The sequence below is a fragment of the Bidens hawaiensis genome, unplaced genomic scaffold, assembly GCF_021521415.1.
Source record: "Bidens hawaiensis isolate Kalapana, Puna unplaced genomic scaffold, B.hawaiensis_p1.1 tig00029269_1, whole genome shotgun sequence".
Lineage (NCBI taxonomy): Eukaryota > Viridiplantae > Streptophyta > Magnoliopsida > Asterales > Asteraceae > Bidens > Bidens hawaiensis.
In genome coordinates this window covers 198,221-211,363 of record NW_027494819.1, presented here as the reverse complement: position 1 = coordinate 211,363, position 13,143 = coordinate 198,221, and the positions used below count along the sequence as shown (strand labels likewise).

The following is a 13,143-nucleotide window of genomic DNA, read 5'->3' as shown; positions in this document are numbered from 1 at the left end:
AACTTCATAGTTACATTGCCTAGCACTAGTTTTGTAACTGATATCATTGTGTAATTTAGAGATAACTTTATAACAACGATCAATTATATCTCCTTGCACGTAGGATTACTTGTATAGATACAGATCCTTGCAACGGATGGTCATGAAAGAGTTTTTATATATTATTTCGGTAGTGTGAATGTGTACTGGTCATGAAAGAGTTTTGATATATTATTTCGGTAGTGTGAATGTGTACTGGCTTGCTTTTAAGAGTTTTGATATATTTTTTTACAAAGTGTTTGAACAGGAGTTGGGCTATGAAAATTCGTTTGTAGTGGGTTGATGTAATTGATATTACACAATGATTTAATTGATTTATTTCAAACTTCTTCTTTGTAGGTTTTTACAACTATATGGCATCACAAGGTGATAAATTTGCTTCAGACACTTGTACTCCTAATCCCGTTGTTTCAAACACTCCTACTTATTCTACTCCTCAAGGAAGCAGTGAAGGGGTACATGATTCTAATGAACCACCACCAACTAACTTTACTACCCACGATGAGTCTAACCTTGATGATACTTTTGAAGATGGTCAAAATGTCGGTGGTAAAAGGAAAAGATCTGCCGTGTGGAACCATTTTAAATTAATGAAAGTGAACGGTGAAGATAAGGCGGAATGTAACTATTGTAAGAAAAATCTAGGAGGTTCAAGCAAAAACGGCACATCGCATTTACGAGATCATTTTGAACGTTGTCCAAGACGAACTGTTAAAGATATACGACAAAGCATCTTGATTATGGAGCAAAAGAAAGTTGATGGTAGTTCATCATATCTCTCCAACTACACGTTTAATCCAGACAACTCAAGGAGAGATCTCGCGGAGATGATTATTGTGCACGAGTATCCTCTTACAATGGTGGACCATCATGGTTTTAGAAAGCTTGTTCAAGGTCTTCAACCTTTGTTTAAGGTTCCGAGTCGAAATACCATCAAGAGCGACATTTTAAAAATTTATGAATATGAAAGGGTGAAAACTAAGAAACTATTAGGGAGGATCACAAGTAGAGTGGCAATAACTACTGATATGTGGACAGCTAACCATCAAAGAAAAGGGTTTATGGCCGTCACTGCACACTTTATAGATGACTCTTGGAACTTGCAAAGCCGAATCATGAGGTAAAGCATATATATTGTACAAGTCTAATATAAAGTTAGTTTAAAACTTTAAATGTATTTTACACTTATATTGATACATAAATTTTATATAGGTTTATTTATGTGCCTGCACCACATACAGCTGATGTTCTTGCAGATACGCTATATGATTGTCTATGTGATTGGAATATTGATAGAAAAGTGTCTACTCTTACCGTTGATAATTGTACCACAAATGATGCAATTATCAACAAGTTACTACAGAAGCTTCCATTGAGATCACTCATGAGGAAAGGAGAGTTGTTTCATATGCGTTGTTGCGCGCACATTCTCAATTTGATTGTTCAAGATGGTTTGTCTGTTATTGAGGATGGGATTGAAAGAATTAGAGATAGTGTTTTATTTTGGTCTGCATCAGGAAAAAGAGAGCAAAAATTTGAGGAAGCAGCCAATCAACTTGAAATGGAATACACAAAGAAACTGATTGTTGATTGCAAGACTCGCTGGAACTCTACTTATTTGATGCTTAGTGTTGCTATACCTTATAGACATGTTTTCACGCGATTAAAGCAAAGAGAGTCCAGGTATACTAGTTTGCCTACGGACCTTGATTGGGACTTAGCAACTGAGATATGTAACAAGCTACAACTATTCTATCGGGTAACTCTTTTGTTTTCTGGTAACAAGTATCCTACTGCTAATGTCTTTTTCCCTTTGATATGTGAGATTCGTTTTTCTATGCGGGAGTGGACTAAGTCTTCTATTGTTGACATTAGTCTAATGGCGTATAAAATGATTATCAAGTTTGATAAATATTGGTCTGTAATTCATGGGATTATGGGGATGGCTGCGGTTTTAGATCCACGTTACAAGCTAAAATACGTAGAGTTGCTTATGCTTGCCTTATACGGTGAAGAAATGGCAAAGGAAGAGTTTAAATCTCTTGAGGATTTTGTCCGAGCTTTTTTTAAAGAATATGAATCTACCAACTCACGTGGTAAAAACTACTATGAAGGTATAATCATATTAATATTTAATGAGTATAAATATAAATTGCTAATATTTGATTTATCTTGATTCACATTAATTTATAGGTGGTGGTTCTAGTTCATCTTTATTCAGTTCGGGGTTGTCAGAGTGTTCTTCTGGTGGATTCCAAAAATTCCTATCTGACATTAAATCGAAAGCTAAGGTGAATGATGACTTGAATGATATGGCGGAGTTAGATAACTACTTGAAAGAAAATCTTTTGCCTGATGAAGTAGAACTGGATTTGTTGCTTTGGTGGAAGACAAATGGAGGTAAGTATCCGACACTTCAAAGGATGGCAAAAGATGTATTGGCAATTCCAGTTTCCACCGTTGCCTCTGAATCTGCGTTCAGTACAAGTGGAAGATTAATAAGTCCTCACCGAAGTCGACTTCACCCAAAAACTTTGGAGGCTTTAATGTGTGCTCAAAGTTGGTTGTTGAATGAGATTCGAGGTAACGCTATATTGAATATTACATTATTACTCATGTTATTTATCTTCATAATCATGAATATATGTTTATGTTATTACTATTAAATATAGAAACTTGTTCGGAAGAGACCGAGGCATATTGCCGCACCATTGAATATGAAATGGATGTGGAAGAGGTAATAATATTTATAAAATTTACTATTTTTGTAACATAGCTTTTATTCTTTTAACTTGGTTGATTTATTGATAAATATTCTTAATGTAGGTAGGTACTAAAGAAAGTGGCACGACGACTTTGGATGATTTGGTTTGATTTGGTATTTAGATTTGGTCGCAAGTTTGTAGTTTGTGTATTTGGCATGATTTTTCGGCCATGTAGACTTGGTTTTATTTCCTTTGTAACACATTGTTTCAGCTTTCATGTGTGTGATGCAGAAGTTTATTTCGATAAATATTCAGTTATGTGATGAACCAATTTCGGGTCGGGTCGGATCGGTTTCGGGTTTTCGGGTTCGGGGACGGGGCGGGTCGGGGGGGTACAAAAAACCAAACGGGGAATCCCCGAATTAAACCCGACGGGTAATGGGGCGGGTACGGGGATGGTTTTTGTTTTCGGGTTCGGGTTCGGGTTAAGCAAAACCCGCCCCAAACCTGCCCCGTTGCCATTCCTATTTGGTAACGAGTTTTGGGCCAAAGGGTAATTTATATTAAACTAGTACGTGGAACTGTCTTCTACTGTCTTCGGCTGCCATAGATGTCTTCTGCCGTCATAGACGGATTCATGCGTTGCTGTAAGGCTATTCTATTCGTATTCCTATTTAATTTGCATAACATATAGAATTTGGTGATCAACTTTTCTTCACCAACCAAAACTCCTTGCTTTCTTGTACCACCAACATGCAGCAACTTTATGTTTATATCCCACATACCAAGCATGGTTGACCAATTGAAAGTCATTCTCAACATACAACTAAGTGGCCAATTAACTATTTGACCACTAAACAAATAGAAAGAAAGAAAAACACAAACCTTAATCAAACTATGCAAATGCAGCATGTCCACATCAACTTAAGCATGCTTGTTTCTTATATCACATTTATCCTGCCACAAAAAAAACTTCAAATAATTCAATAACAAAAAAAACATACAACTTTATCAAAGTCAGCTAAGAAACTATAAAATTACTTGTGTAATATACGAAAATTCGAAAACCCTGAAATACTAAATATCTAATTAATATGTCGAATATTTATGAATGAATAATAATTAGAACCGACCGAATAAAGATGTCGACTAACGGAATGCGATAAAATAATAAAATTTTGCGTGTCGAACTATAATTTCGATTATTATAAGAGTTAATACCTCGTTCAACCGATCGAACCGTCAATAACTTTAAGTGAACATTTTTGAATAGTGAATGTTAAAGGTTTAAAATGTAAAGTTTACTTTAATTAAGAAACAAAGTGGAGGGGTTATTTTTGCCAAACATTGAAACTTATTTTGAAGGAATTATCTATTCGTCTTATACCTCCGATTTTCCGGAGAAGTTACTAAAACAAACTTTGGAAAGCAAATCAATTAGACCGATAATCAAGGTGATTAACATTTGCTTAAAAGCATACTAATGGTTTCTTAATCACAAACACAAACCCTAAATCTCTACTCTTCTCTGCCGCCAAGACCACCGCAGCCCCTGCCATCGCCGGAAGTGGTTTGCCACTGCTATTGTTTATTGCTGAAGACAACCGTAGCCAGCGTAGTGGGTTGTTTAAAGGAAAGCCGTCGCCACCGCCGTATAAGTTGACGGAACCGCCTTAAGCCCGCAACCGTTTTTCTTCGGTGTCACCAGAGACAACCATTGCTTGTCGTTGTTCCTTGCTACTCCGCGTTAAGCTGCGACCATCACCACCATGTGTCCGCCCTCACCGACGCTGCTATAGTCACGCACTGTTATTCGTCACCACTCCCTGCTCATACTTGTGAAGTTGTCGCTGCCACCGGAACTCCTATTGAAGCGCTGCCACCACCGCGACACGCAAACGAAAGACGAACGACCCCACCACAATAAAGGTCGCTGTCACGTTAGTTTAATGTATTGTTCTCCAATATAAGTTGAAATCCGAAGATATGCGATATATATATAATCTGATTAATCATTTGAGTTAGTTTTATAAACTATAATCATGATAATGAATATGAGGATTCAAATATTGTTTTGTAAACTTAACCGAGAGCCTTCTTGGATATGCTCATTTTACAAACACGAAACAAATAATAATAATAATAATAATAATAAATGTAATGTAACTTCAATAAATCAAAGTTTTACTACTTACACATTTTGGTAAACTAACTTAATTCCAATACCGTGAAGTTCATTTGATGAGTGCGTGAGTTATGATGTTATTAATGGAATATAAAATGAGGTATTATAAGAGGTTTTAAAGTGTCAAGCCATCATGGAAAATTAATAAGGACATTAATCTTAAATAAACTTAAATTTTAGGTTACCTCCACACTCAAGAAAGACGTTCGGGTTTTTCGAATTCGCGATCTACGTGATAAGGTACGGATTTTGTGGTATTTAGATCATAGCGTAAATATTGTTTTTCATCAATCTCATAGTGTATGGGTTTCGTGACCTTACACTGGTAGCGTCATATTATGTCCTTGTTTTCATAATATACGAGCTTAGAATTTAGTTATATATTTATAGGTAAAAGATGCCTAGGTGCACAATAAAGAGAAAAGAAAAAATATATATATAATAAAAAATAATAATAATAAATAAGTATTCCAAAAGTTGATCTGAAAAATAAAAAGAGAAAAGTTATGTAATGAAAAAAATGCCAAAGAAACATTCTCAAAAATAGAAAAAGAGGCCAAAGTGCATATACTAGACGGGACTGAGAGTCTAGTGTTATCAAGGGGATGGCGACTCTCAGGATACACTATTGGGACTCGAAAGTTTTTAGTCAATAAATAGTTTTTAGAGAATATATAGGACAAAATCCAATAATATTTAGGGCATGCTCGTACGGCTTCACTTGGCCTATCATCCATAATTCCATCCAAGTATGTTTTCCTCTTACGAATAAGGGGTTCTTATCTTACGGTGATATGTTGAACCAGTTTGCTTCAACTCAATTTTTAATTGTCTTTACTATGCTTGAGATGGGGTAGGTTAATCTTGACTCAAAAGGTGTGAGACCCATAGGTTTTTGATTCTATATGAACTTAAATGCTTAATGTGTATGGGGGCTTGATAGGCTGGTGGCTGGGTTTAAGTGGACAACAATATCAGCAATCGCAGTTTTTGCGTTATCTGAGAATTAAGATAACCTATATGTTTTTAAGACCATATGCTCCGACTATGATTCCATTGCAAATAGCTTTTTCAGGGACGAAAAAGGTTCAAGTGTGGGGATATTTGATATAGTCTAAAATATACATATTATTATACAAAAATTTCCTAGACTTTTAAGCCGGATTTTATTTATTATACTCATTCATGGTTCATATTTAAAGTTTTAAGGTTTAATGAGATAATAAGCTAAATTAGAGTAATTTATTTTCACTAACTCATGTTCGACGAGTGAGGATTTATACATGTTCAAATAAACCTGAATCTATCCATGTGTTTACTTAAAACTTGTACTTATGTCAACATAATTGCTTTAATCTCAGCCATATGTATTATATAATATTATTATATTGAATTTGCTAAAAGATTGAACAAATCATAGATGCTGCCATTATTACATGAGGTATTGTAATAGTAATAATAGTAATAATAATAATAATAATTATTATTATTATTATTATTATTATAATAATAAAAGATGTCTTTATTAAATCAAAAACAAAGTAAGTTTTAAGCCGATGTATAAACGAACATGTATGAACAAATGTAAATGAACACAAATATAAACGAACTTAAATTAAAACACTTAAATGAACACAAATTAACAAATATAAAACTTTTAAGCCGATAACCTATCCAGATAATATTTAATTATTTTCTATTATTACACAAACGAACATAAGTAAACAGACAAACGAACATAAACGAATGTTCATGAACATAAATGAAGGAACAGAACATGTGTTCATGTTCGTTCGTTTAATTAAACGAACACAAAATTTTTGTTCATGTTCGTTCGTTTATTAAATAAACGAACATAAGCGAATTTCCCGCCGAACGGTTCATGAAAGTTCACCGAACGTTCGGTTCATTTACAGGCCTATTTGCAGCCCACTAAAAAATTAAATTGGGGCCTACAAGAAAAATGAGGGATTTAGCTATTAAAGGCATTTTGACGGTAGTAAATCGGGTGAAGGCCCTATTGAGTTTTATTGGGAGCCACACAACAATCTTGAGACGCAAGACAGAATTAGACGGCAATTATTTTTATTAAAAAAGAGAACCCTACGGAACGAAATAGGAAGAGACAGAAAGAGAGAGTAATCCGTTGGTTCGAGCAAAGAGACCGTCCGGGTTCAACACCTACTCATCCAAACATCATTATTATTCGGTTCGAATTTATTGTTTTCGTCATAAATTTATTATTTGAACCTTATTTATTTGATTTGTTCTTGAGTATGGTTATTGGTTAAACCCTTAGACCGTCCAAACTTTATATATTATGAACTTTTGTTGACATTGGATTTTAGATTGGATTATGAGTTTTGTTTATGGTTTATGATTAAGTAAGAGGTTTCTTGTTATTTATTCGACGCATATGTGTGCTTAGGATTGTTTAACGAGTTTTATTGTTTCACAGTTTCCTTGGTGATTGTATGTCATATAATAGGATTCTGTTAGGTCATCTACTGTGTGTTTTTGACTAGTTTATGGTTGATTTGCAATAAAACCATAGGAACAATATTAATAAATCAAATAGACCTAAGTGTGCTGCTAATCTAAATAGTTGTAAGGTGATAGATTATATGATACGTCTTGGTTGATTAAGATTGCTAGATTTAGTTCTTCGTAAGGAGTTTGTCTAGGTTTGATTTTTCAGCTTTGTATATCAAGTCGAGTGAATACTTTAAACTACCTTTGATTTCCGCGCTGTAAGGTAGGATTTCTTATAGAGGTACTTATCATAAAATATATAGCAACTGTAAGCGAGCCTAATTAAATTGGTGTTTTTAAGAACTTAATAGAGATCCATATGTGTCTTTTTGAGAAGGGTCAGGGGTCCTGTTCGGGTTTTCTTTAAGTGACTATTTTATGATACCGGTTTCATAATATGTATTTTCCAACTATTTGACAATTGATGCATTAGGGAATCTAGCCTAGGTGGTTGTTTGTAATCATCTGAAGTAAGTTCAAGGTCTAAATCGAGTCGTTTTCAGTTTTATTAATTATTCTAATTTTAGTTTAAATCTTAGTTCTTTAGTAAAACCCCCAAAAATAATATAAATAAATAGTCGCGTCTGTAGTTGAGTCTAATTTAGCTAGTTTACGTAATTTAAAGAGTCTTGTGGGTTCGATATTCGGACTTACTTAGCTGTACTAGAGTCGACCGGTTCACTTGCCGGTTAGTAGTTTTAGTTAAGTTAAGAGTCTAGAATTATTACTTAGTGTCTAGATTAGCGTAATTTAGTTAATAAATTTATAACTACTTTTAGCACATCAAGTTTTTGGCGTCGTTGCCGGGGACTTTTGGCAAATGCGTTAATAGCTTTGATTAGACTTACTTGCTACATACATGCTATCTGTATTTTGTTTTGTTTTTGAGTCGTAGGAGTCTAAGTAGTTTTTTATTTTATTTTATTTTTATAATATTAGGTTAATATAGTTTAGTTTGATTGCTTTAAATTAGTTTAGTTTTTCTTCTGTAATATATAGTTTATTATTACTATTTGGTGCTCGTGATCCTTTTCTGTTTAAGTTTATCTTTGCAGTGATCTTCATGGAGTGCTACTATGAGCCCAAGTTTTGTCCGATATATGATAGGATGGGGAATGTTGTTGGTTGTAAGGACTCATCTGGTGCAATGATGGATTACATACCAAATCCAGAAGAGATATTAATAGAGTTCATGCGTGTCGTCTATAGCATTAATCCAAGTACACCGCTTTGGAATATTACGGATGAGTTTCAGTCAGGGTTAAAAAGTCGAATACAACTTAGTGAGCCAGTGATCGAGTTTGAGGATATTGGTTTGCAGAATCAGATTGAGGAGTTTATTCCCTCTTGGGAGGACGAGTTTCGAGATGAATTTGGTGAAGAGTTAGTGGATTTAACCGTTATGGATGAGAGAGATTTTAACCCCGAAAGAGATACTGAGGAGCTTGAAAAATTGTTATTCGGGGAACCGGTTGAGAAGCTAATTGTCAAAGAGGAATCACATGAGATATCCGAAGAGTTGAAGAATGAAGAACTGCATCTCATTATGAAACATCATCCGCGTGTGCGCGGTAAAGATGGCAGGTTTTTAGAAATACTCGTTTGTGGATCGCCACGTAAATCAAGAGCGCAAAGAAAGAGGATATCTGGACATAGGAATCAAAGTGTGCCGAGTTTGTCACGTCCTCATAATTTCAATAATTGGGTGATCAAGCTGAATGCTTATTTTTATGGCCACATGAGTTTGGGAACTAGTTTCTTTTCAGCTAGTTGTAAACGGAGAGTGTTGAAGAACACTGATGGGATGAGGATAAAGGAGAAACCTCCTAATTGAGGTTTTGGGAACGAGTCTGGCTGAAGACTCTTTTGTAAACTTAGAGCTTCCCGGGAGGCAACCCGGTACTATGTTTTCATTCTATTTTTATTTTTATTTTGGTTTTACTTCTTTGTTCTGGCGGGTGTTTCTTCTCTTACTTGCAGGTTGTTCCAGGGTTGTTTATGAGATGGTTGATGAGATATGGTTTTAAACAAGTGTGGGGATGCCACTTGCTTTAGGATTGCTGCTTTTGTTCGTGAGAGATTACGTTATTTGAAGAGAGTTTGATGAAAGCGTTCGACTTGGAGGGTACGGAATACGACTCACGAGGCATATCGTTTATTTACCAGGGGAGTTTGTTCCAATTCATTAAGTTATTTTTATTTTTTGCATAATTTTATTGGTAATTTTCTTTTTCTCACATTGAGGACAATGTGAAGTGTGGGGATGGGAAATTGATGTTTTTCGGCAAAAATAAAAATATAAAAAAAAAATTTTAAAAAAGCCTAAAAAATTGAAAAAAATGTCCCTTGAATATGGTTTTTGCAGTAAAATAGAAAATGATAGTATAATTGGAAAATTTTTTTTGAAACTACTATATATAAGAGATAAAATAAAAAGAAAACGTACTAAGCTTGGGATGTGTCAGTAGGCCCAACTAGTCTTGAAAGGTTTCCCACTGCATATTCTTAATAAACCTAATTAATCTTAGATTTTGTGGGTTCTCATCCTAGGAGAGATAGTGAAGCTGAAATTCGATAAGACATAGAGAGTATTACCATAATCTGACTACCTTAAGGTGGTGAGAATTGAATGCACTTTAAAATTAGCACGTCACTCCGTTTTATAAAAATAAATTAAGAGTGGTGGCGCCCCGCAAATGTCCAATTCTATACGACCTTAGAATTTAGTTATACATTTATAGGTAAAAGATGCCTAAGTGCACAATAAAGAGAAAAGAAAAATATATATATAATAATAAATAAGTATTCCAAAAGTTGATCTAAAAAATGAAAAGGAGAAAAGTTATGTAATGAAAAAATGCCAAAAAAGCATTCTTAAAAATAGAAAAAGAGGTCAAAGTGCACATACTAGACGGGACTGAGAGTTAAGTGTTACTAAGGGGATGGCGACCCTGAGGATACACTATTGGGACTCGAAAGTTTTTAGTCAATAAATATTTTCTTAGGGAATATATAGGACAAAGTCCAATAATATTTAGGGCATGCTCGTACGGCCTCACTTGACCTATCATCCATAATTCCATCATAGTGTATTTTCTTCTTACCAATAAGGGGTTTTTATCTTACGGTGATATGTTGAACCAGTTTGCTTCAACTCAACTTATAATTGTCTTTACTATACTTAAGATGGGGTAGGTTAATCTTGACTCAAAAGGTGTGACACCCATAGGTTTTTGATTCTATATGAACTTAAATGCTTAATGTGTGTGGGGGCTTGATAGGCTGGTGGCTGGGTTTAAGTGGACAACAATATTGACAATTGTAGTTTTTGCGTTTATCTAAGAATTAAGATAACCTATATGTTTTTAAGACCATATGCTCCGATTGTGATTCCATTGCAAATAGCTTTTTCGGGAACGAAAAAGGTTCAAGTGTGTGGATATTTGATATGGTCTAAAATTTACATATTATTATACATAAATTACCTACACTTTTGAACTAGATTTTATTTATTATACTCGTTCATCGTTCATATTTAATGTTTTAAAGTTTAATGAGATAATAAGCTAAATTGGAGTATTTTATTTTCAGTAACTCATGTTCGACGAGTGAGGTTTTCCACATGTTCAAATAAACCTGAATCTATCGATGTGTTTACTTAAAACTTGTACTTATATTGACATAATTGCTTAAACCTCAACCATATGTATTATATAATATTAATATATTGGATTTGCTAAAAGATTGAATAAATCATAGATGTGCTTATGCTGTCATTATTACGTGAGGTATATAATAATAATAATAATAATAATAATAATAATAATAATAATATACCTGCGTGCATGCTAAAGCCAGATTCTTTAATCTATTTACCGGCGTTCATACTAAAATTCAGCTACGTTGAGTGAGTTCTAGTTAATTAGCATACATTACATTCACTTACTTACTAATATGCGTCCGGAGACACGTATTAATACTTACCTGCTCATCTATCATTTAAACATACATACATACATACATTCGTTCATACTTCATACTGTCTACATACTTCGGATATCATAAGGGTCCGGTCCCTACATACATCGGATATTATAAAGATCCGTCCCTATTAAGATCCGGTCCCTACATACCCTGGATATTGTAAGGGTCTAGTCCCTACATACCTTGGGCATTATAAGGGTCCAGTCCATCCATACCTTGGATATTATAAGGGTCCAGTCCCTACATAACTCGGTTATTATTAGGGCCCGGTGCCCTCTAACATACCATACAATCCTACCTTTGTTACATTTCCTTTCTACTTCCTTCAGTCATAACTAATATAACAACTACGTGCATACTAGTTAATAAATCCATATCATTCACATTCATACGCAAACATATATCTAATATAAAATTACTATTTAAGGTAAGTGTATTAATCTAACACATCGTAGTATGCACACAGCCCCGAAAACATAACACATAAAAAGGGGGCTAGAACTCACCCGAATGTTGTTCCTCTCGGAGTTATTTGTAACACTTCTCCTTATTTGCCCACGTCTATCTGTTTAATAATTTATAGTATTAATTAAATATTTCTAACTTTGTCATTCTTCTAGGTTAGTTAAGTTCCTAACGAATCGCATCGCATGGGAAAAGAAATCATATGGAAACCATTCTCAAGAGAACTATTTTCATGAGAATAAAACTATTCTCATGGAAACCAGTCTCATGAAAACCATTCTCATGAGAATAAAACTATTCTCATGGAAACTATTCTCATGAGAATAAAACCATTCTCATGGAAACCATTCTCATGAGAACTATTCTCATGAGAATAAAACTATTCTCATGGAAACCATTCTAAAGCCATATTCCTTCTAGGTCCTTACTTAAAACCCGAGTTTACCCTTTTTTTGGGTTTTGGGCCATACCAACTTTGTATACCCGTGTTTTACAAAGTCTGAATATCACCTTTTTGTTCTATTTCGCACCCTTGAACCCTTTTACTATGAAGTTTATGTTTTTCTAACATGTTTCAACCCGATTTACTTTCCTTTCAAATTTCATGCAAAACCGACTTCGTTTACCCGTCCTTTTAACGAACCGAAAGCGACTCGTTGTACCTGAACCGAACCAACTAACCCATTTACTAAAAAGTTCATTACTTTATCACTAGTCGTGGCCCGATATATCATCCTACCAAGTTTCATGCAAATCCGTATACGAAAAGTAAGTCTTTTTAATAAAAACGCACCTTTGAGGTTTTTGTTCGAAAACACTCGAATAGACAAAAACCATATCAAACGATCTCAGAATTGAGTGATTCAAACGGCCACGCGACCGGGTCGCCGAGCGCTACGAGCGCCATCCACTTCCGCAGCCGGAATCCGCCATCGCCGGAAAACCCAAACAGTCACCGGAAATCTTCATTTTCCACCATTACGGTTTTGCTGATAAAAACCTGTCTTCCCGACCTCGGATCGAAGATTTGTACGGTGGAAATCTTCATTTATATACGATGAACACTTGGTTAAAACTTGAGACCGATCCGACGGTTATATCTCCGGGAATCGTCAGATCTCTGTGGGTTACTTTCTCAAAAACGAGAATCTTATAAGGAGGGAGGCTAGAGGTGAATATTGTTATAAAATGGGATGGTGGCTATATTATAGGAAGAGGGTAGGGTTTCATGTT

At 34.7% G+C, this 13,143-nt stretch overlaps 1 protein-coding gene across 1 annotated transcript; it reads left to right on the top strand.

The window, feature by feature from the left end:
- Nucleotides 1-392: 392 nt before the first annotated feature.
- LOC143578411 (zinc finger BED domain-containing protein RICESLEEPER 3-like) lies at nt 393-1,163 on the top strand. Its single transcript, XM_077062002.1, has 2 exons — nt 393-687; nt 757-1,163. Exons 1-2 carry the CDS (start codon nt 393-395, stop codon nt 1,161-1,163), a joined length of 702 nt encoding a protein of 233 aa, XP_076918117.1.
- The last annotated feature ends 11,980 nt before the right edge of the window (nt 1,164-13,143 follow it).

Bases quoted from the DNA above. Each gene is read 5' to 3' on its own strand.
- LOC143578411 (XM_077062002.1), top strand. From the start codon at position 393: ATGGCATCACAAGGTGATAAATTTGCTTCAGACACTTGTACTCCTAAT. The intron at 688-756 runs GTTCAAGCAAAA...GAACTGTTAAAG, and splicing joins TTGTAAGAAAAATCTAGGAG to ATATACGACAAAGCATCTTG.